This window comes from Lontra canadensis, unplaced genomic scaffold (assembly GCF_010015895.1).
Source record: "Lontra canadensis isolate GAN:19392208 unplaced genomic scaffold, GSC_riverotter_1.0 scaffold30, whole genome shotgun sequence".
NCBI lineage: Eukaryota > Metazoa > Chordata > Mammalia > Carnivora > Mustelidae > Lontra > Lontra canadensis.
In genome coordinates this window covers 3,911,851-3,935,298 of record NW_022631024.1, presented here as the reverse complement: position 1 = coordinate 3,935,298, position 23,448 = coordinate 3,911,851, and the positions used below count along the sequence as shown (strand labels likewise).

The following is a 23,448-nucleotide window of genomic DNA, read 5'->3' as shown; positions in this document are numbered from 1 at the left end:
CTCTGCCTGAGCTTAGCACCAATACTGGTTCCAGACGTGGCCTCCCCGCAGCGCTCTCGCTGCTGGCTTCCCCCCACTCCCCTGATTCTTTACCTGTTAGCTGAAGGGAGGGCAAGTGGAGGGAGCTGGTGTTTGGGGTATAGCCACAGACTGCCTCACCTTTGTCCCAGGCATAGCCTCCTAATCATGCCTCAGACCAGGTTGTTTTGAAAGTAGAAACCAGGACTGGAGTCCTTAATACCGTGATGGTCTCTCCGTGTTGGGCACTGAAATTAAATATTTATGTTGGCAGAGAGCACGAGCTGTCCGCCCAAGTTGGGAGATAAAAAGGTTGGGTTTTGGTGCTGGGGAATAGGTGGGCTGCACATAGAACAGATCAGGGACCCACAGCAGCCCCTTACTAGTCATTCTCAAGTCTCACTTTGATGGATCCTGTCAGCCCCCACCTGGCTGGGGAAAACTTTGGACATCGGAATTCCATCAGGCAGTTTGCACCAGTGCCCTCATTTCACAGGCCGGGAAACTGAGCACAGAGCACAGTGGAACTTGCCCAGGGTCACACTGCTTACTCAGTGACAGAACCCAAACCAGAGTCCAGATCTTTTGCAAGCCATCATGACAGGAGACTGGGATCAGGAGAGCTGTGTGAGCTGGGATAGGCCACCTGACCTCTCTGAGCCTATCTGTAAGACAGGAAGGATGTCTAACCCCAGGATCAAATGGAATAATTTAAACAAACGATTTTATGTGAACTGCTGGCAAAACTTTAGCTCAGGGGTCCACAGCCTTCTCCCTAGAGGTCCAGATAGTAAATATTTTAGGCTCTCTGGGTCATAGGGTCTCTGTTAGAGCTTCTCAGCTGTGCCACTGTAGTGTGAAAGCATCCACAGAAAATACATTTTAAGAAAATGAGTGTGGCTGTGCTCCATTAAAACCTTATTGACAGAAACATGCGGCCGACCAGATTTGGCCATGGTCCGTGGTTTGCTGACCCTGGCTGGAGATGCTTGGAAGTTGTTAGAGTTACTGTTGATGATGTAATAAATGACCCTAAAACTGAGTGGCTTAAAACAAACTGTTTGATTACGCTCACAGATTCTGTGGGTCAGGCACCAAGACAGGGCACAGTGGACCTGGCTTTCTTTACTTTATGGAGTCTGGAGCATCAGCTGTGGGACAAGTGACCTGACTGCTTGGGCTGAAATTACCTGAAGGTTCCTTTATTTACCCAGCTGGGGCCTGGGCTTGGATGACTGGTGTGCCTGCTGTAGCCTCTCCCTCCAGGTGGCCTGGCTTCCTCATTGTGCAGTGGCCTTGGCGCAGCTGGGTGTCTTGCATGGGGGCTCAGGACTCTGAGCGAGTATATTTCATCGAGCCAGGTAGAAGTTGCATAACCTTTTATGATCCAGACTCAAAAGTTGCACATCATCCCTTCTGCTGGGCTCTGTTAGTCACAACATTCCTGAAGCCACCAGCATTCCAGGTGAAGGGACATAGAACCCCCACAATCTCAATGAGAGCAATGCTAAAGAATCGGGGGAAGGGGGCTCCCTTTCAAAACCATTATGGAAGAGATTAATAATGTAAAACACACATCAAATAGTGGTGAATGTTTCCTTAGCCCTTACAGTGTGCCAGGCAGTACTTCAGTCCTTCAGCGTCCCTCTGCAGGTGGTAGTATTAGCATCCACACTTTATTTTTTTACTATCACCCACATTTTAAAGAGAAGATACACTAAAGAACAGAGAGGTTAATTAACTTGCACAGGGTCAAAAAGAGTAGGTTACACAACCAATATTTGAACTTAAGGAGCGGGGCTCCCAAATCCACTCCAGCCATGAAACACTCTGCTTCATTTCGATCCCAAAAATGAGAATGCTCTTTCTGTTGCTAGAGCAGAGCCGAATTAAGAACCTGAGGCTTTGGACTGCCCAGTGTCTAGCTAGTCTTCCTGCCAATAATTGCTTAGAAACATTATTGTACATCTATTCTGGGTCCAAATTGTTCTTTGCATTTTGGGGAATCCAAGGGAAGAGGTATGACACCCTATTTCATTCATAAGAAACCTAAACTGTGGCTGAGGGGGATTGAATTCTTATTTAATTCTTACAGCCCAATGAGATGGAACCATTGTCCCATTTTATAGGTAAGGAAACCAAGACCTGTGGTTAAGTTACCACTTGCCCAGTAGCTGATAGAGTTGAGCTAGATTCAAAGACAGAGCAGTTCGATATGCTGTCCCATGCTCTTTGCCATAGACTGTAATGGAGAAAGTTCTGGAATGAATAATACCAGCTCTTTCAGAGGAAGAAAAAATCTTCAGTCCCTAACATGTCAGATATAGCCTGTCCTTAGAAGCGATACTGGCTTAGTTTCCTCACTGCCGAGATAGGAGACTGAGACCCATAGAGGGCGGTTAGGTGTCCCTGGCCACCCAGCTGTTTAGATGCAGAGTTAGAGCTGCAACTCCATGTTTTCCCACCACGCTGGCTGCCACATTGTGCTGGGAATGGCAGGGAGGGGAGTGATGGTGAGTTGGGTGTTGGGCAGGGGTGTGGGGGTGGGGGGGGTTTAAATTAAGGGGAAGTTGTTTGCCAAAGCCGTGTGGGGGGAAGGAGCATTTTACAAGACCAGGGCCTCTGGCCTGGAAACATCTGTTTCCCTTCAAATCAGCGAGGAGACTTTTGCCTCCCCAGAAAGCCTAAATCATGTGGCGGCTGGGGAAGAGCAGGCGTTTGCCTGGAGACTTCAAACGCATTCTCCCGTACTCTCGGGGACCTGGTCCTGATGTGGGCCTCTGGGGCTCTGTCCCTCTTCTTACCCGCTGTCAGATCCGTGAGAAGCTCTCACCGCCAATTAACTTCTCGGTTTCATTCTCTCACCCCTGCTGCGAGGGGGTCTGGGGGTCTTGGATGGGACCAACAACAGCTTCCTCTCCACCCACTCTCCTCTGATTTCCACTAGGACAACTTCTCCTGGATGTCTGGGGGTCCAGGGGGAGGGGTGAGAGCCTTGTGCAGTGTCATAAGAACAATACTATTGATAATACCCGCGACTATCTCTCATTGGGTATGAGCTCATGCCAAGCATCATAGCGAGCACTTTCCCACATCTCTCCTTATTCCGATAACTACCTTATCCGGTGGGGTTTAATCTCATGCTTCCTATGTTCCAGGTGAGTAAAAAGGCCTCACACAGTTAATAAATGGGAAGCCAGAATTTAAAACCAAATCGTCTGATTCTAGGTTCATGCTTTTAGCCTTTCTGTCATTCCATCTCTGATAATGACCTTTCAACCAAATCCCCTTTTGTTCATTGCACAGATGGGGAAGTGGATTCCCAGACAAGGGGACTACTACTTTATACTTGACTGAGTCATTCGTTCAGTCTGTCACTCATTCTGGAAAGTATTTGCTGGGCATTGAATGATTTAGGTGCCTGAGCACCAGATGTAGGTGGGTGGATAGAGACAGGCAGAGCCAGATTCTGGTTCTGAAGATACACACATATCACAGGGGCGAGAGAGAAGCATATGAGCACTGACCCAGTCATGCAGCATATGCAGTCACAGGGCACCGTGGGTGGAGAAAGGTTTACTGGAGAAGAGGAGGTTTGACTGATCCTCCACAGATGAGGTGGGTAGGGAGGGTCAAGTGGAGAAGGGGAAAGATGAGCCAGGCGGAGGGTATAGCATGTGCAAAGGCCAAGAGGTAGAATCCATGCTCTGGGACCATTAGCAGTTGGCTATTGTTCTACTATGAAACAGAATAGGAAGCAAAGATTGGTAAACCAGGCTGAAGGTGTGGCCAGTGCTAATTTGAGGTTCAATGATATAGTCCTGTCAGGCTAGTGATGGTCAAGGAGCTGCATTGGGAGCCTGTAGTAAGGGCTGAGTCCTGAGGATGATGAAGAAACATTGAAAAATACTTTGCATTTGTGCAGTCAATCCCAAGGCACTTCCCTCCACGTTGAAACTGCAATTCACTAAAGCGTATTGCTTTAGACATCCAATGTCTCATGAACTCAGTTGTTTTTTCTCTTAACTGAAATATAGTTAACACACTATATTACATTAGTTTTAGGTGTCCGACATAGTGATTAGACAACTTTCTTCTCTATGCCGTGCTCACACAGGTGTAGCTACCGTCTGTCACCATGCAAGTCTATCATGGTACCATCGACTATAGTCCCTGTACCTTTTACCCTCCTGACCTATTTGTAACTGGAAGGCTGTACCGGCTGCTTCCCATCACCCATTTTGCTTATCCCCTTCTACCCCACCCCTCTGGCAACCACTGGTTTGTTCTGTGTACTTACAGGTGTTCCTGTTTGTTTGTTTGTTTGTTTGTTTCAGACACCTTGGCCAGGGTTCTTTCTCCTAAAATAAAGTCAGAGGAAGAAACAGCAAGGGTTTGAGCCTGGACCTTCAGGTTCCTAAAGATCCCATCCCACCACGTCCCTGGAGCCACCTCCTTTATAATAAAAATATCTCATAGGTGCATGGGGACCAAAATCAGCCAGTTGTACCAGAAGCAGGGCAGTGTAGAGAAGGAGCACTGGGGGAGGAGCTAGAAGAACCAGTGTCTACTCTGAACTTATGAAGAATCTTTCCTCTCTGGGCCTCTATTTCCTGACCTGTAAATAAGGTTGTGGAGTTTGGTGTAGGCTCAGGGGTTCTAGTTCAAATTATCAGTGCATCTTTGCTTCAGTGGGCAAAGAGAAGATGGAAGAACCAAGCAGAAGGTAGCTGGCACCCATCCATGAAATGAACACCTAACAACAAATTGAATCCCCTGGGGAACACTGAGGTCTGCCTGTGCCCTCTCTCAGTCTCTCTCTGTGTCCCCACTTCTCACTCTGCTCTATGGGTATGTCCATGTGTCTGCTTCTCAGGCCCCCCTCACCCCCTACTTCTCCACATTAGGCGCCTCCACTTTCTTCCCCTCACAAAAAGCCCCTCCAAGCCCTGCCTGGTCCCCTAACAGCTTTCAGATGTGTCTCTGGAACGGTTCTACAATTACAGCTGAGACGGGCAGAAAGTGCTTGGCCTTGTGACTTTTGACCCAAGCCTGTGAGGTTGACATCTTCCTCTTTGTTCACCCTTCCACCCCCACCAGCAGGGTGGCCTGAGACCTCCTCCATCCCAAGGTCTCCCCGACACGTTTGGTTCCTCGAATAACACAAATAGAAGCTACCTTGGAGGGAGCAAAGATGGAGTCAGGCCTGTTCTGTTGTTGGATCATTGAGTCTTGGTCCCAGATTTGTGAGAGATGGATCATTTCACCTTATTTACAGAGACTGAGTCCCAGAGAATACTCAGCCAACAGTTGGGGAAAGCGAGGATTCTACCTAGATTTTATAACTTGAAAGTCTAAGGGTGCTTCTTTCCCAGCATGCTGTTATTCATGCTGCTTAGCTAAGCAGAGAGGTGACCCTACACCCTCTTGGTGGAGGAAATATATTACAGAAGTACCATGAAAACAGAAGTGGCCAATGGGAAGGTAGTGTTTAAAAAAATTTTCCAGCTCCTCATGTTTTGAGGCTAACTCACATATTCCATTCGCTACATCCTTCCATGTTTCCGTCAATCGAAATGCATCTCCTCTTTTCCAAGAAAGCATTTTTAAATGTGTACTCTTGTATAAATAAGTGCTGTTTACATGGTCTTTATAAAGTCTGCAGCTTCTAAGCCACTTCTCATGTATCAGTCTTTGTAATCTTTGAGACAGTCATGCATTGCATCTACAAGTATCCCCATTTTGTGGAGGTAGAAATGATTAAGAAATGAGATATGATACTTAGGTTCATTCGTTGACTCAAATGTTTACCAAGTACCTACTGTCTGTACCCAGTACTGGTAAATGCCGGGATATCTTTGCACTCAAGCTGTGAAGTACAGGTCCTCTGGGATCTGCAGGCTAGGGTTTGGATCTTGCCTCTGCCGTGTTCTAGATGGGTTGTGGGGGTAGGCATACCCAGTACTGTCCTTACCTTCCTACTCTGCTGCTTGCTTTTTCTCCCATCCTGGAGTTTCTTTGTGATCTTATTTCCAACCCCTCTGCAAGGCTTTTTGATCATAACTCTGCCTGTGTAGCACTTAGAGATGCCTGATGCAGAAGATGAAGTAAGCACAGAGAAGTGAAATGACTGAGGTCACAGAGTGAGGGAGTAGAATAGAATATGAACCCAAGCATTTCCACCTCTAAGACCAGGCTCCTTCCTCTGTCACCCCTGTTTCTCTTGACTGTAACAGTACTGGATGTAGTAAGCGCTGGAACTGAGTTCCACTCCCCGTGCTGATACAAGAGGAGGAGAGAGAGAATACTCACCTCACAGTGCTATTGCTCTTACACCAAAGGCAGAAGCCAAAATCCCCAGAAAGCAGATGGATAGATGAGCTTCCTTCTGAAGATGGGGCCAACACACCCCATGTTTAGGCCTCTTAAGACATATATTTTACATATAAACCCACCTTTCCTTACCCTTGCCGGCACTCCAAGCCAGCTAATGAAAGACAAAAGGTAGAATTAGATTTGACATTGTGGTTAAGGACATAATCTTTGGATTTAGGCAGACCTAAGTTCTGTTCCCCCGTTGCTATTTACTTAATATATAATAATAGGTCAAGGACTGGACCGCTTTGGAATGAGTGTCCTTATTGGAGAAATGCATTTGTAGTACCCAGCTCATAGAATATACGAATAAAATAGCTGCTGATACGCACTTAATGCTCAAGAAGAGTTTGTCAAGTGGATGAGTGGAAGAACATATAAATCAATATGTTCAGCCAAGCCAAATAGCATTGGGGTTCACTTGTGAAGTCCAAGACTCAGACCGCTCTGTCCCCAAGTAACTGCGAGACTGTGGAAAGCTACAAAACCAGAGTCTAAGTTTCCTTATTGGTGCAGTACAGCTGATTAAAATCCCTGCCTTCCAGGCTTGCCTACTGGTAAAGTAAGAGAGTAAATGCAAAGTGCCTGGCAGCCAGTTGGTGCCCAATAAATGCTTTACTGTTGCCATTGTTTTTTGTTTTTTTTTTTTCCAAATCTTCTCTCTCGCAGCCTAAGCATCCCTGACTTCCTTTAACACCTGCTCCTGTACTATGCTTTTGTGTTCTACCTTACAAGTTCCAGGACCTTCTCTGAAGTCACAACCCAGTGCCCTGTTTTTTTTGCTGTGTGGCAGGTTCACTTTGTATGCCGTGGATACACGGGGGAGGCACTCGGAGCTCAGCACAGTGACCCTGAGGACGGCCTGTCCGCTGGTGGATGACAACAAGGCAGAAGGTAAGTGCCCTGTTTCTTCCCTTCCCAGGTCATTCCCCTATTTCCTTTAAGTTCTGTACCCCGAAGTCACCAACCACTACCCCTTTCCTGCCTCATTAACCTATGGGCACTGAGAGAAGAAAGTGAAGGGACTAAGGGGACAGGAGGAACCCGGAGCTAACCTAATCAAAGCCATGAAGGAAATTGAGATGGGCCAGCAGTATCTTAGCCAGTGGAAAGACTTGTTCCTCTTTCATAGCATCTGTCTATGCTCGGACATAGAGGAAAGGAATAGTAGAGGATCAGAGCCCCATGACTATATCCTGCCCCGTAGCCTAGACTTCTCAGAGACCAGTCACTTTTTTTTCCACTTCAGTCTATGCTACAGCTGGCATATCAGTGACAGGAGGAGACCACTCTACCACTAAGCCCATGGCAGATATCATTAGTTCATCATAGCATTCGTCCCCATCTAGCCCAGGGGTGGCCTCAGAATCCTCAGCACAGAGCTACAGTCAGTGACTATCAGAGTTAGCGTGCAAGATTAAACTTTCCTGATGTTCCTGGCCCATGAAGTTGTAAACATCAGGCAAAGTATCTGGAAAAAAAAAATAGAACCAATAAATCAGATCTACCATGTACTTAGTTCTTAGCCAACATGTAGCTATAGTTTCTACATCAGGACTGGCAAAAATGTGGTGATAGATCATGAGTCCTAATGGTTCACTTCAAGTTGAGCAAGTATTTTCTAAGAGCACTGGTATACAAGCAATGCAGAAGAGACACACTCTTTACCTTTCGGAAATTCACATTCTAGTCTCTCTAGAGAGACTCACATTTCTACGAATGGCTCAGTAATAAGCCCAAAAATACATACTTTGCATGCTATCAGACAAAAGGAGATAGTCCTCTTATTGTGGAACTGTCATGTCTCAAAGGTGAGGGAGTTTGAGATGGTTTCCTGGTCATTTCTCCTCCTCCTCCTCCCCCCTCCTCCTCCCCTTCCTCCTCCTCTTCCTCCTCATCATCGTATTAAACAAAACAAAACAAAAAAACACGTGCATGTTTTTTAAAAAAAGAAAAATAAAAACCGGAGCGGAAATACTGCACACCAAGTGCTCCTCTCATCCTAAACCCAAGTCCCCCAGATTCTTCTAGAGGCAATCACTGTTAGCAATGACTTGGGGGTATACATAAATCTTGATTAGAGTCTTCCCAGATGAAAGGATGGGCCTTCCATTCAAGGGAGCAACCCATGATGACTTTAAGTTGTATCGATTACTAGAAATAATTGAAGGACTAGAAATTGCCATGAATTACCATGGTTTTTCTTTGATAGATTTTTGAATGCAGACCTGTTAGACCTGATCACAGAGCTGTGTTGGAAGTATTACAGAGGAGAGACAGAAGTAGACTGTTGAGATGAGCCCAAGACTGTTGATTTAAGCCTCTGTACTTCTTTATGATTTTATGTTAAATCATAGGTACCAAATGTATATTAATAATGATGCCTGCAAATTATGAACACTAGCTTTGTGTCAGGCCCTGTGTTGAGTGCTTTACAGTCACTGTTTAATTTCGTCCTCCCAAGTGTGTCTCCAGAATAGACATCATTATTTTCAGCTGATGGTTAGGAAAACTGAACCCAGCTAGTCAATCGATGTTCAGGATGCAATTTAGGTCTCTCTGCCCTTGGATACCACCCACGACGTCCAGCATGAATGTGCCTTTCCTGTTGCGAGGCATGTTTCCATCCTCACATTTTTGCTGTCCAGTGATCTGTGCCTGCACTTCTCCCCCTCAGAGATAGCAGACAAGATCTACAATCTGTACAATGGGTACACAAGTGGAAAGGAACAGCAGACTGCCTACAACACTCTGATGGAAGTCTCAGCCTCAATGCTGTTCCGAGTCCAACACCACTACAACTCTCACTACGAGAAGTTCGGCGACTTTGTCTGGAGGAGTGAGGATGAGCTGGGGCCCAGGTATGAATGAGTGTGTGAGTGGAGTGGTGGATTCTTCTTGCTTATATCTGATTTTATTGGACACTTTTTTCCATAGACTGGGAATGGGCTTTGTCAAATTAGTAAGTGTGTCATCCACTTAATCATGTCAGGGTTAGAGATGGGAAATGGGCAGGGAGAATGACAGGATCTTGGAATTTTAGTTTCTTGGCCTCCGGAATGTCAGAGAAGAGAGAAACAGCGCTCTTTCCCTCCGTCACTCCCCTCATCCACCTTCCATCTCTCAGTTAGAGACGGGAACCTTGGCCTCTTGGAGATGTGTCCTAACCAGGATCATGGAAGTGTATAGTGGCAGGGTCATGGCCCCAAATCTAGGGCTATTCCCATTCTTCCATAAGAAATCTGAGGTTTTCTAAGGACTGAGTGGCTCAGTTAATTAAAGGTCTGACTCTTGATTTTGGTTCAGGTCATAACCTTAGGGTCATGATATCAATCCCTGCGTCAGGCTCTGTACTGGGCATGGAGTCTGCTTAAGATTCCCTTTCTCCCTCTCCCTCTGCCTCACCCCCTGACTCACTCCCTTTCTGTTCTCTCTCCCTCTCTCCAAAAGAAAAGAAAGAAAGAAAGAAATCTGAGGTTTTTTAGAGTTAAGTCCATTAGGGACCCTGACTAAATACATTCCTAAATTTGGTGTGTATTAAGACATGATTTTTGTCACCAGCAATGACTGTGCCAACCACTGTGCAGGGCTCCATGAATTCAGATGTAACTAAGACACAATCACTATCTTCTAAAGCTTCATAAAGTAGTATATGAGATGGTGACTCTGTTTCATGCCTTACACTGAACAACATTCATTCATTCATTCATTCTTTCTTTCTATCTCTCAACACTTACTTAGTAATCCCTCTTACCAGTTGGTCGTTGACCATGCAGTAACAAAAGGAAGAAGTTCACTGTTAGAGGTAATTAAACAAGCAATTGCAAAGAATAGGCATAACAACAACAACAACAGAATAGGGCCCTTTGGGGAGGCAGGGCATAGACACCTGGTCTAGGTAACCCAGTGAAGCCTTCCCAAGGGCTGAGACTGAGGCGGACAGAGTGAATAGGGGTCAGACAAGAGGAAGGACAGGAGAACCGGAGGGTTTGGGGCAGAGTGACCAGGGGACTGCACAGAGGAGATAATGTTAAACTAGGGCAGGGTTTTCCTCAAATTTTCATCATTTGCTTGCACTTTTACGATTTTTGACATATCACCATACCCTAAGCACTTTTTGTTCTGGTGTTTCTCAGATTCACTTCTCACTGAAAATCTATTTGAAAACACTGCATCATTTTAAAAGGGAAAATAAGCACCATCTACCTTTAATAGAAAATTAAATGTAAACATTTGATATGATGGAAGGGGAAGAACAAACAAAACCAGAAAACAATGCTCTTCAATCCTAGTAGAGGCCTGAGGCTCTGAGAGGGCTCCCTGCTACGTGGGGAGCCTGCTTCTCCCTCTCCCTCTGCCTGCTGCTCCCCCTGCTTGTGCTTTCCCCCTCCCTCTCTTTCTCTGTTAAATAAATAAATAAAATCTTTAAAAATAAATAAAAAGGAGATTAGCAAGTGTTAGAGAAGTACTGAAGATGCAGTCTCAAAGGGATACTATTTTTTAAAGTATTCTGGAGGAAGGGAAGAGTGTGAAAAAGAGAATCTGACTGCCTTTCCCAGTGTGATTCATTGTTATTTAATGCCGGGTATGTGATCATCTGGAGTACCACCTAAAATCCTTCCTCCTGCCCCTGGGGAACTCCTTCAACACTTTGGTAAACATTGTATAGAGGAACTGAAAGAATTTCCCTGTAGTTGGAGCAAAGTGTGTGACAGCAGGAGTGGTAAGAGATAAGAAGGGAGAGGTCAACAGGGGCCAATCTTGAATGCCCTGTAAGTAGAGTTAAAGAGTTTGGATTATCTCCCTAGAGTAATGGAAAGCTTTTCAAGTGTTTTTCAGAATGGGGGGGTGATGTTGGCAGATCTTCACGGGGAGAAAGATCCCTCTGACCTCAGTTGGAAGCTTAAGACTCTGGGTTGGTTGAGAGGAGTCAAGACAGGAGGGAGGTGGAGAGGTCCTTGAGGCTGCTCTTTTAATAATCCAGGGGAGATAGGTGGCGTTCTGGAGCAGGGTGGGACGGATAGCCTTGGAGAGAATCACCAGACTTCCTGAAATACTTAGTTGGAGGCACTCTGTGCTTTGGAAGGCTTTAAAGTTACACTGTAAACTGGGCAAGGTAGGGTACTCTTATTTTGTGGATGATAAGGAATTAGAGGCCCCAGGAGGTTAAATGAGCTGCCCATAGCTGCACCGTGTGATATGGAGGCTGGTTCTGCCCTGATCTCTCACCCTGAGCCCTTAGAACACTTGCAGTATCCCTCCGAGGATTTGAGGCCACCAGGGGAACAGAGGAGAGCTTGGTCAGAGATAAAAGGAATCTCTTCCTGGAACAAACCTTATCTTCCCATTGGGTCTTGGACTATAACTTTTTCTCTTTCACATGAAAGGAAGCTTCTTTAGATAAAAGCTAAAAGAGGGCAGACAGGCAGAAGCACAGAGCCCCAGATGAAAGCCACTGTGTGAGTCACTGGGGCTGCCATCTTGCCCATGGACCGGGAAAGGCATCCCCCTTTATTGGGCTTTCCCACAGGGCTCAGAGAGTTTGGGTGGAAGCTAAACCAGAGCTCCACTCCTGACTTTGTCTTTATAGCCTTCTGGGTTCCTTTATGACCTTCCAGGATATAAATCTTCTGGAAAGGCTGCCTGGCCTCCCGCAGAGGCAGGAAAACCCACTTGGTAATGGACTGTGATAACCCACTGATCTCCAGCCAACCCGTCACCAGTCACTGTCCACCAGCTCCAACTGGTGTTACCCAGTTTCCTCCCTCCTCAGTCTTGCTAGCCTCTGGAGGGGATATGATATTCCTCTGACATCCCACACTGGCATGTCAGCAGGAATCAAGATGGCTGCATCCTAATCTATCCTGACACTGCTAATGAACTCACCTGTGTAACCCTGGGCTCTGGCTCTCTCTGGCCCTCAGTCTCCTCATCTATAAAATGAGCAGGATGGAGTAGGGCAGTGGTACTTTTGCTTTTTAGCAGTGGATTTCTTTTTTTCCTAAATAGACCTTAAGTAGAACCATAGGTCTTAACTAGAATGCTACTTTCTCAGAGAATCCTCTAAAAGTTCTACCTGTTCTCTCAATCACACCGTCATGTTTTAATTTAATGCATTGTACCTACTAGTTTCAATATTTCATGTGTCTTAGGTATTTACTGTTGTGTTACCTCTCTTCGGCACTATAATATCAGCTTATGTGTATTTAGTGATTCTTTAGGTCCTAGTCGCTCTTGTAAGTGGGTGCTGAATACTTGTTAAATACTTGTTAAATAATTGGATAATGGGATGAGTGGATGTGTGGCTCAGATGTGCACAGCTGTTCTGGTAGAAGCTAGAGAGGGTGGCCTGGGACCTCACCTGCTGGGTCTCCATTTCAAATCCCCTTTCCCCCATTCCCAAGGGACTCTTGGGTCTCTCTGACCTCTTAAAGCTCTGTGGGTGACAGAGACAACTGAATTCCATGAACTCTAATTCTTTCCAACTCAAAGATAGCAATCAAAAAATACATTGTCCTTGCAAATATTAAGAGACCCCAGGAGACCACGTTTCATTAATTTACTTATTCATTGGTTCATTTAATGTTCTTACTGTGTGCCAGGCTCTGTGCTATGGGCTGGAAATGTATGCATGAAGAAGACAGATCCTGCCTTTACAAGGAGCAGCACTTAGTGAGAGAAAGTCTATGGGCAGTTACACTGAAACATGTTATAAGAAGCATACTATAAAAATGGGGGGTGGGAAGTTTGTTTTCCAGCAGTGCTTCTCCAGTTTGAATGTGTATGAGAACCCCCTGAGAGTCTTGCTAAAATTCAAGTTGACTTAGTGGGTTAGGATGGGCTGCATTTCTCATAAGCTCTCCGGTGATGCCCATGTTGCTGGTCCCAAAAGCACAGTTTGAGGGACAAGGTTCTAGATGGGATTAGCAGGCACAGCTAATCCAGACCTGGACCTCAAAGGAGGATCCGTGGAGAAGAGAGCGAAGTCTTTGCCTAGCATCAGAGGATGAATGGGAGTCCTCCAGGCAGAAGGAGGAGGATGTTCTCATCCAGAGGAACAACCAGTGCAAGGATGAGTGTTGGGGTGGGTAGCTAAGAGGATACACTTGAGTCAGGAAGTTCAAATCTCATTGGGACAGAGAGTTCAAGTTGAGAGGGGAAAACAAAACAAAACATAAAACCAAGGTTGGGACTTCAACAGAGGGCAGAGCATGATGGCTCTTGTGAGCTCTGTCCAGGAGTTTGTTCTTTCTCCCAAAACCCAGAGGAGCCATTGGAGTAAATGTGCCATGACTCTGAAGGGTTTCCAGGTGGGCATGGTGTTAGATGGTAAAGGAGAGAGAGTGAGACACTGTCCTTGGGTTCCTGTCCTAGGTTTGCCATCCACTTGCCATGACCTTGGACAAATTCCATTTCCATTCTGGACCCCATCTGTAGCATAAAAGGACTGGACTTCAAAGTCCCTTCCGGCTGGGGAGCCAGGGAACCAAGCCCTGAAGTTCATAAAGACCAGAGAACAGCCACACCCTGACTGTCCTTTCTCCTCCATAGTGTCCTGATTCCCAGGGATCTAGGGTGGTCAGGGTGTTAAGAGCTCTTCCCAGGAGGACTCATGCCGCAGGATGAACTCTATTAGGATTCTCTTGGCCTCTAATCACCAAACCCCAAAATGTTCTGTACTTCTCCCTGTATCTGTAGTCACATACCCCCATAAAATTTAGTGACAAAAGGGCATCTCTTATGTCTGCCTAATGAGTCTGTCAGGCCAGTGTCCTCCAGAGCCTAGTTTCCGTGACAGCCACAGGTGCCGCAAACAGCTGCTCAGAGAAGACCTACTGCTACCCAGCTGTCCCAGCCATATGGTTCCTATTAGGAGACCCGAGAAGCTGAGCTCATAGGTGGCTAAGGACCAGAATTCACTTCAGTCAGTACACCCTTGACTACTCTTGGGCTTCTCCATCCTCTCAGCTACATTTGGCTGAAATGATAGAGTAGGAAGAAGAGAGCGAGCACTGAAGAGATTTTGTTTTGGTGAATTCATCTCTCTGGACTGGTAATAGTATATGTACTATCTCAGCCTCTCTTGCTTCCATGGCAGACATTACTAATAGATCACAGAAATCATCCCAGGCTTGGTTGAGCCTGGGATTTTTCTCACCACAGCCAGACAAGAAGCCTTTCCTACCCTTCTCAGGTGTGAACTGTATCCATATCCTGTGCTGTATCCAGAGGGAAAGTAAGCAAATTTGATGTCCCTGTATGTTCTTGCAGTTCAAGATTATATTAGCTCTTTCCTTAACTATCATTCCAAAAGCCTTAATCCTTTTGGAGTTTCCAGGATATTAAGAGAAAAAGCAAACTTAGGCTTCTAGGGCCATATTCCTATGGACCTCAGGTGCATTTTTAATTTTCTGCATATTTTGACATTCCTGAAATCAGGATGGACAGTGCAAATGGATGTGTGCATTAGTGCTACATGCTTATTTCTTAAAAGGCTATTATTACTCGGTGGCATTTCTTATAACTTAAGATGTCTTAGGATGAATAAATACAAAAACAAAACATAGTATGACTTTGAACAAGTGTTCCATGGATCAGTGTTCCCACTGATAGTATAACAAGGTTGGCTCTTATCTCGAAGTCTGTATCAGTTCTGCACTGAAATCACTGGGTTAGCTGAGACTCTGTCATACTTACCATCAGTTAAGGAATGAATTCTTGAGAAGGTCTTATGTTTTCTTGTGAGCGAATAAGGAGAAGAAAAAATGTAAATATTTTCACTGTTTATCTTACAAATTACATGTCAAACCTGGCGTTGAAGATAAATATCCAGGTGGTAGTATTTGACTTGCTGAGTTTCTGTTCTTTGGGAATGGTCCACGGCTTGATTTGATGTGGATTTATTCTGAAAATAACCCCAGTAAACTACTGGGAAGCCATAAAACCATGGTTTCATCGCACAAATTCATCACGCCAACTATAAAATATATGTGTAAAAATTCACGTTTTTAAAAATGGAATTACTTGATTGTATTTTGTTCTATAAGTAATTCTTACTCTATAACATCTACATGATGTGGAGGTATATAAAATGGAAAGTGAAAATTTTGCACCTCTGAATCCGTAATCCCAACCCAGAGATAAAATCATTATTAGGGTGCTTTCCAGATATAGATACAGGTATGACATGGATATACACATGAATGGGGACTCCATATAAGCTTAAGGAAACACATGCATCTATAGACACAGCCCTGTTTCCACCAACTCTGCTATTTTCAGTAAATATATACACTATATTCTGTTTACACTTAATAAGTCTTTTCTCGTGGATGCATATGTAGATATGTTATCTGGGAGGGTCCTTTATCCATACAATTATATGAATGTATCATTTGTTAATTGAGTCTTTTATCCAATTAGGTTTCTTCCAAATGCTGTGCTCTTATAAATAAATTAATACAAATGTTTTGCCCGCTTGCCAGATTATTTCCCTAGGTCCACATCGATGCTCTTATCCCATTTCCTTCCTTTTATCAATTCCTGCTAGAGAATTACTGGATTTGGAAAGCTAGGGACTGAGAATTTCCTCAGTTCAAGTTAATTTACCCTTATTAGTTCCTTGTTCTTGCACAATCAGGAGCTGGACAACAGGGAGACTCTACTATCTTCGAAGAAGGTGGGAGGTATTATGGGCACCTATTATGGGCTCAGTCATTTATAGGTCATTTCATCTCCCGAACCACCTATTTTGAAGATAAAACAACAGAGGATCAGTGGAATTGAGTAAATTGTTTAAGGTTAAACAGCTAGTAACTATCAGAGGCCAAATTCAAAATAACCTCAAAAAAGCCAAAATCCAAACCAATATCCTGTCCATTGTAACACATTGCATCCCAAGATTTATATAAAACGAAGGCAGAATATAATATGTATCACAACAGAGAAATAAAAGGCTTCAGCAGCAAAGGGGAAAAGATGACTTATGATACCTGGGGATATCTGGAAGACTTCCTGAAGGTGACATTTCAGCATGACTTTGAAGCATGAGTAGAACCTCTCACATCAGGAACTCCATGCCTTGGCAGTTGTGTCACACCAGGTTCTGTTGTGAAGTGCTCATCAGATGCCCGTCAGGTGGTATTTCTCTGAATGAAGCCTCTAATTCCTTTTAGATTAAAAACAAAAACAACAAAAATCTTCTCCATTTTCTACATCCATTAGGCTCTGCCTTGGTCTAAATGTTGTATCTTCTAAAAGTCATAGGTCCAAAATCTAATGTCCAAAATAATAACATTAAAGGATGGGGCCTTTGGGAGGTGACTAGGTTATGAGGGTGGATCCCTTAAGAATGGGATCAGTAGTCTTATAGAAGAGGGGCCAGAGAGATCCTTTGCTGCTTCCACCATGTGAAGGCACAGCAAGAGAGTACCATCTCTGAACCAAGAAGCTCGCTCTCACAGCCACTGCACCACATCTTCCAGTGCCATGATCTTGGGCTTCCCAGCCTTCAAAACTGGGAGAATTAAATCCATATTGTTCATAAGCTATCCAGTCTGTGGTATTTTGTTATAGAAACCCAAACAGAATAAGAATCCTTTCTAAAACATACTTGATTTGACCATCTCCAGAGAAGGAAGCCCATTGGAGATATGGAAGGATCCATTCTATAGATAGAGGACTCTAGTTTTAATTGTTTTTAATTATATTGAGTCAAAATTTGCCTTCTGCTAATTTTAAAGTGACATCATTGATAACACTGGTGTGCCTTGTAACAGAGATCTAGATGCTATTCTCACACTGTTAACCTTGGTCAAAAACTATGACCAGCCTGAGGCTCACTTTTACTACCTAAAGACTAGGACTGAAGTATGGACTCTAGGATTGTGGCGAGGATTATATTTAGTTTCAGCCCCTACACCCCTCCCAGTCTTCATTTATTAGAACAACATAACCATTTGCCTGAATATTCCCCCTTCAGTGGACACATTCCATTCCTGCTTTCCACACTTCCTCCTAAGACTTGCTTTTGAGACAACCTTCAGCAACAGCATCTGGCTACAGTTTGCACATGTCCCTCTTACCAGAAGTGACTGGGGTTCTCCAGATGTGGCCTGACTGGGACAATATGAATGAAGTCATTCTTTCTCTTAATCTTCCCTGTCTACTTCTGGAGGTTGTGTCCCATTTTTGTGCAACCACGTCATGCCCTCGACTCTCATTAAGCTTGAGGTCAGTTAACACAGAGACACTTAAGCTCAACTGAAGGAGATAGGGAGGAGGGAGAGAGGCCAATAGGAATGTTTCCTTACTGCCTCCTTTCCCCCCCTCCATTCCAAGGCCCCCCTGGAAATTAGGTCTTTGTCCACTAACTGTGTCAACAGCTGATTGGGTAATGGTGCTGGGAATAGAATGGTCGGTCAAAGGTTCTACAGTTCCCGGAAAAGTGGCATCAGAACTCAGCCCCTGACTCCTCCACAAGCCATTCCTGTCTCAGTCTTGCCTGCTAATACAATCATAAATTAATGTGTGGCGGCTCCTTCACCTCTGGTTTCCTATCCCAGTGGTTCTGGGTCCTGTCTCCAATGAGGAAGATTTCATTTCTGGTATTTGAGAGAAGTGGTCACTCTGACCTATGATTCCCTCTACAGGGAAAACTGGACCATGCCTGGCCTTTGATTTATGCATCTCCGTTGCCTACAAATTTATTACCCAGCACTCTTGCCTTTGGTCTCTCACTCCTTCCTCCTCTTCCCGGGCCTTTAAGCATCTCCAACCCTTCTCTCTATGGCATCACCTTCTAACTTCTCCTGTCTTTGTTGGCTAAATGCAAGCCAAGGTCATAGACAGTGTGTGCGTTGGAAAAAGAACAGGGACAGTTAAGTGAACTGACACTGGTTTAGTGCCTGTTGTGTACAGACATCTGTGCTGGATGCCTAGGGCAGTCATTTCATTTCAGCCTAACAACAGCCCTACAAAACAAGCATCTCTAATCCCATTTTACAAATGGGCAAACAGGACTACAGAGAAGTGACTTCCCTAATGGGCTCTGAAGCCTGTGTCCTTTCTACCACAGTATGCTACTTTGAATCTTGGCTAACGTGTACTGAGCCAGTTAGCCAGGTTCTCTCTCTCTCCCCCAAAACACTGCTCTTACTTCCATTTTATGGAGGCCGTAACTAAGAGCAGCATCGAAGAACTTGCTGATGATCTACACAGCTGTTGAGTTACAGAGTTCGGATTTGCATCTGTGACTTCCAATTCATTCTCTCTACAGTCAGGAGCTCTGGTTCTTGCTCTGCCCTTGTTACTAACTTAAGGTGTTCTCTTAGACTATTTTCTCACTCCAAACTTCTGTTTCCTCATCCATTCAAAAGGAGACTTGGTTCAGTTGAGTCCCAAGAGTCTTCGTGAGGAAATGGCTGGGACTTTGGAGGCAAAGCATTTGGGAATGTTGGAGGAATTCCCCTTTCCCACCTCATTTTTATTCATAGCTTGTTTTTGTGATCACTCTCCATTGCCCCTAAAATATAATACTTCACCATGACTTTGAAGAGTCCCAGTGGCCTGATATCTGCCAAACTGAGTCGTCTCTTACCCATTCTTTGTGCTAACCATTTCAAAGAACTAGGTGCTCATGCTTCCTCTCATCTAACTTTCCATGGGCTCTTTCCCCTGCCTCCCCAATTACCTGAAAAACCTGTCTCAACAGTGAAGTCTTGGTGCAGATGTTACATCCCTTGGGAAGGTTTCTGAGCTCCCAAATTCATGATTAGGTGTTCACTTTATATATTCCCAGAGTACACAGCATGTCTCCAACCCAGCACTCTGGCCCCAAATTAGAGGCTGTTAGCGTTTCTGTCTTTTGCCTGCCACTGACTTACAAAGGTGCTCTAGGCTTACACCAGAACACAAATAAGGCTGATGATGGGGGGTGGGGCAGGTGTTGGTAGTGATACTTGCTAACCTCTGTCAAGGACTTAAGATGTGCCAAACATGTTTCTAAGAGTTTTGCATGTATTAACTTACATAATCCTCACTATAACTTTATGAGGTTGGCGAATGTTACTCCCTTTTTGTAAATGAGGAAGCAGAAGAAGGGCATAGCTTTCAAAAACACAGAGCATAAAAGCAAACCAGTGCCTTTAAGTACGACGATAGGAAACACTTAACACCTGGATGTGTGCCCGACCAGGTTTCTTGCTGTCATTCTGGCCCTTCCCCCAGTTTGATTCTCCTCAAGGCAGCCAGGAACATTTTTAAATAGTCCAGCTCTGAATCCCTTATGTTGCTACTTGAAACCCTTTGAGCAATCCCTGGTTTGCCCTCCAGGTCACTCTCATAGATAACATTTATTGAAGGCTTGTTACAGATTCATCAATGCTGGCTTTTTGTTTGTTTTTTAACAGGACTTTGTGGTAGATACAGCAATTACTCCCATTTCATGGATGAGGAAACTGGGTCACACCTGCTTAAACAATTCCCTCAATATCACCGAGTTAGTAAGTGGCTGAGCCAGGATTTGAACCTGAGCAGTCAGGCTGTAGAGCCCGGATGATGTACCCTTATTCTGTACAACCAACACCCCAGTTCCTAAGCTCCAACGGCCTAGCCCCTGCCACTTCTCCAGTCCCCCACTGTGTGCCCACTTACACACAGTAGTCCCGGTATTCCTGCCATAAATCCTCAGAACTTTTTTTTTTTAATATTTTATGTATTTATTTGACAGAGAGAAAGACAGCAAGAGAGGGAACACAGGTAGGGGGAGTGGGAGAGGGAGACGCAGGCTTCCTGCCAAGCAGGGAGCCCAATGCGGGGCTCGATCCCAGGACCCCAAGATCATGACCGGAGCCAAAGGCAGACACCTAACAACTTCGCCACCCGGGTGCCCCAATCCTCAGAACTTCTATATAATCCTGTATCTTTATGCCTTTACCTCTGCCTCCTGTTTTGCCTTTGTCATCTTTAACCCCTACTCATTTCTGAGACTCAACACAAGCTGCCCTTCTACTAGGAAGCCTTTGGATATTCCCATTCCTACCTAGGCACCTTCCTCTACTCTCCCACCTCCCCAGCCCCCACACCTCCTCTTATCATTGCCCTTGCTACCTGTGTTGTAATTTTCCATTTGTCTGTCTTTCACACTGAAGAGGGAGCCCTACCATAAAATAAGTGCTCAGTAAATGAGCAGTCGATGATTTTATCTCCTGTAACTTTACAGCAGCCCCATTTTTCAAGAGAAGAAACGGGTTTAGAGACATTAAGTAAATTTCCCAAGGACACAGAGCTGTTAAGGAACAGAGCAAGGGCTCAAACCAGAGGAGAGAGAAATGAACTCCTCAAGCCCCTGGTTGGGAGGTGCTGCCAGCAGGGAGAGAGGACTGTGGGCAGAGTGGCAACTCAAGTGCGATTATGAAGCTATGAATTCTTGGCACCTCAGGAAATATTCCACCCAAGTGGTGAACTATACAAAGAGGACTTTTTGAAAGGTACCTCATAAATCGTGCCCACAAAACATACACACAGAAGCCCGGCCCTTTTCCAGCAGTCATGCAGGTGCCTAACACAGTCTCCCATTTGTGGGGTCTGTTGTCGTAAAACGCCCTCCCTCCTGGGGTCTCAGAGGGGCATGGAGAGGACGGCAGGAGAGAGCTGCTCATTTAGCCCTTGGGTATCTTGAAGATGCTGGAATGTAGAGAAAACTGGATTCCACGTGGTGACGAGCACTTTGACGATATGTCTAACATGTGGTGTGACCCAGGAAAAGGATATCCCTTTCTCTCTCTCTGAGCCTCAGTTTTCACATCTTTAGGAAGAATAGGTCAGACTAGGTCACTGGTTCCCAGTTGGGGTGATTTTCCCCCCAAGAGGACAATTCCCAATGTCTGGAGACAATTCTACTGCTACGACTGGGGCAAAGAAATGCTATTTGTATGTAATAGGTAGAGGCCCAGGGATGTTGCTGAACTTCCTACAAGACACTCCCCACAACATAGAACTATCTGGCCCAGATGTCAGCAGTGCCGTCTTTGGGAACCCCAAGGGTCTCAGAGATCCTTGCTAGCTTTAATTTTCTGTGCAGCCATCAGATGACCTCAGGGGTCCTCTCTCTCTTACTGGTTAAAGAGATCTAGATAAGTTACTAATGATGATCACCACAGGACAGGGTGATTCTTGCTCAGACCAGTGTTCTGTATGACCTTGATCCCAAGGTACCATCATAACAATTCTTTATAATCACAGGTATCATTTATTGGGAGCTTACTCTGTGCCAGGCTTTGGGCATTTCTCATGCTAGACATTAACCACCACTTACGAGGCTAAGACCATCATCACTATTTTATAGATGAGAAAAATGCTCATAGAGAGGGACTTTGGGGGTGTTGAGAACTAGATCCAAATGCTCAGCCCCAGTGGTCAACTTGCTGTTTGACCTTGGTCACACGACGTCATTTCTCTGAGCCGCGGGTTCCCCATCCATTTGTGTGAGTGGAAAGAACAGTATGTCCAGGGCTGTTATGGAAAGCACATAAAATCTTTAAATGTAGGTAAAGCATTTATTCTCTGTCTAGTGTGGCAGGTGTCGATAAATTTTAGCTGGGATTGCTGTTGCTGTGTATCATTATTATAATGATTTCTTCTTGGTCAGAGTCCCAAGGCTGGTGACCTTGTAAGTCCTGGGACTCTTTGTATTTTAGAAACGATAATGCTGGGTCAAAGGTTATACGTCGCTTTCAGTTTTTACACATTGCACAGTGGAAGAGGACAAATTTGGAGGTGATTTTTGAGTAGGTGTTTGAAATACCGCATTCAGGCCAGGGACAGATATTAGGAGATTGTTGGAGCAGGAAATTCCCATTTCTCTGTTGACTTTTATTCACCACTTAAAGGCTTCACCCTTGATCTGGGCTTCATTCTTCCTCACGGTCTCATCTTCCTTTTCAGGAAGGCCCACCTGATCTTGCGGCGACTGGAGAGGGTGAGCAGCCACTGCTCCAGCCTCCTGAGAAGTGCTTACATCCAGAGCCGTGTGGACACCGTGCCCTACCTTTTCTGCCGCAGCGAGGAGGTCCGGCCTGCGGGTATGGTGTGGTACAGCATCCTCAAGGACACCAAAATCACATGCGAGGAGAAGATGGTGTCCATGGCCCGAAACACGTATGGGGAGTCCAAGGGCCGGTGAGGGAGGGTGCCACCCTCCGTGAGCACAGAGACTCTCCATGGGAGGGGGAGCAGTACTCTCGTGGATCCTGGGGCCTGGGGGGGCTAGGGGACAGCTGAGGATGGGCCTGGCAGATGAGCTTGCCAGCAAGGCCAAAGCAAACTCTTTCTCTTGTGGATAGCCGACAGAGAGCTTTGTAACCACTGGAATTATCCGTTTTTCTCTTTTATTTTTTCTAAGATATTATTTGACTCTATCAAAGTCTCTCCTTTTTAAACTTTTTCTTATGGAGGGCAGTCAGTCCTGAGGCAGGAGATTTCAGGTGGAGACCAAGCGGCCTTTGCTCTTCTTCCTTCCTCCTGCCACACTCCGCATCCTTCCTGCAATGGACCCTGGAGGAAACCTCTGGAGAGATAATCTGACCTCTTCAGCATCAGGAAGGAGGCCCTGAGAATCGGCGCAGTGAGGAAGCTTGGGTCTTTATGACTTTTTTTTTTTTTTTTCCCCAGACGTTATTGAGTTTGCAGGATCCCTGCCTCTTCCTGCTACCTGTGGGTCTGCCCAGAGTCCCTGCAGGACTTTCCATGCATTAAAAATTCTTATTGTCTCTCTTTCTGTTTGGGGAGTGTTTCTTGCCACTGGCAGACCTCGGTTTATTCACGCAACAGGTATTTATTGATGACTTACTATAGACCAGACATCGGACATGCAGCTGAGGAGTGAGAAGCTCCCTGCTCTCAGGGAGCTTACAGTCCCATGGAAATTGTAGAGAAGCAGTTCAGTGACTTCAGGCTGTAGCAGGGGAAGAGCGGGGTTTATTTACACTCATCGCTGGGTCATGAGACAAACCAGAGGAGCTCTGAAATGCCTCCTTGAGAAAGGGATGCCTGAAG

General features: G+C 45.3%; 1 protein-coding gene across 3 annotated transcripts in view; it reads left to right on the top strand.

Annotated features, from left to right (window-relative positions):
- The window catches only part of ASTN2 (astrotactin 2), an 851,408-nt gene extending 828,242 nt beyond the window's left edge, over positions 1 to 23,166 (top strand). For all 3 annotated transcript variants that reach the window (XM_032865713.1, XM_032865714.1, XM_032865712.1), the window contains 3 exons: positions 7,187 to 7,287; positions 9,071 to 9,254; positions 22,339 to 23,166. In XM_032865713.1, the coding sequence (XP_032721604.1) occupies positions 7,187 to 7,287; positions 9,071 to 9,254; positions 22,339 to 22,576 (523 nt within the window). In that variant the 3' untranslated portion in view covers positions 22,577 to 23,166. The remainder of the gene's footprint in view (positions 1 to 7,186; positions 7,288 to 9,070; positions 9,255 to 22,338) is intronic.
- The last annotated feature ends 282 nt before the right edge of the window (positions 23,167 to 23,448 follow it).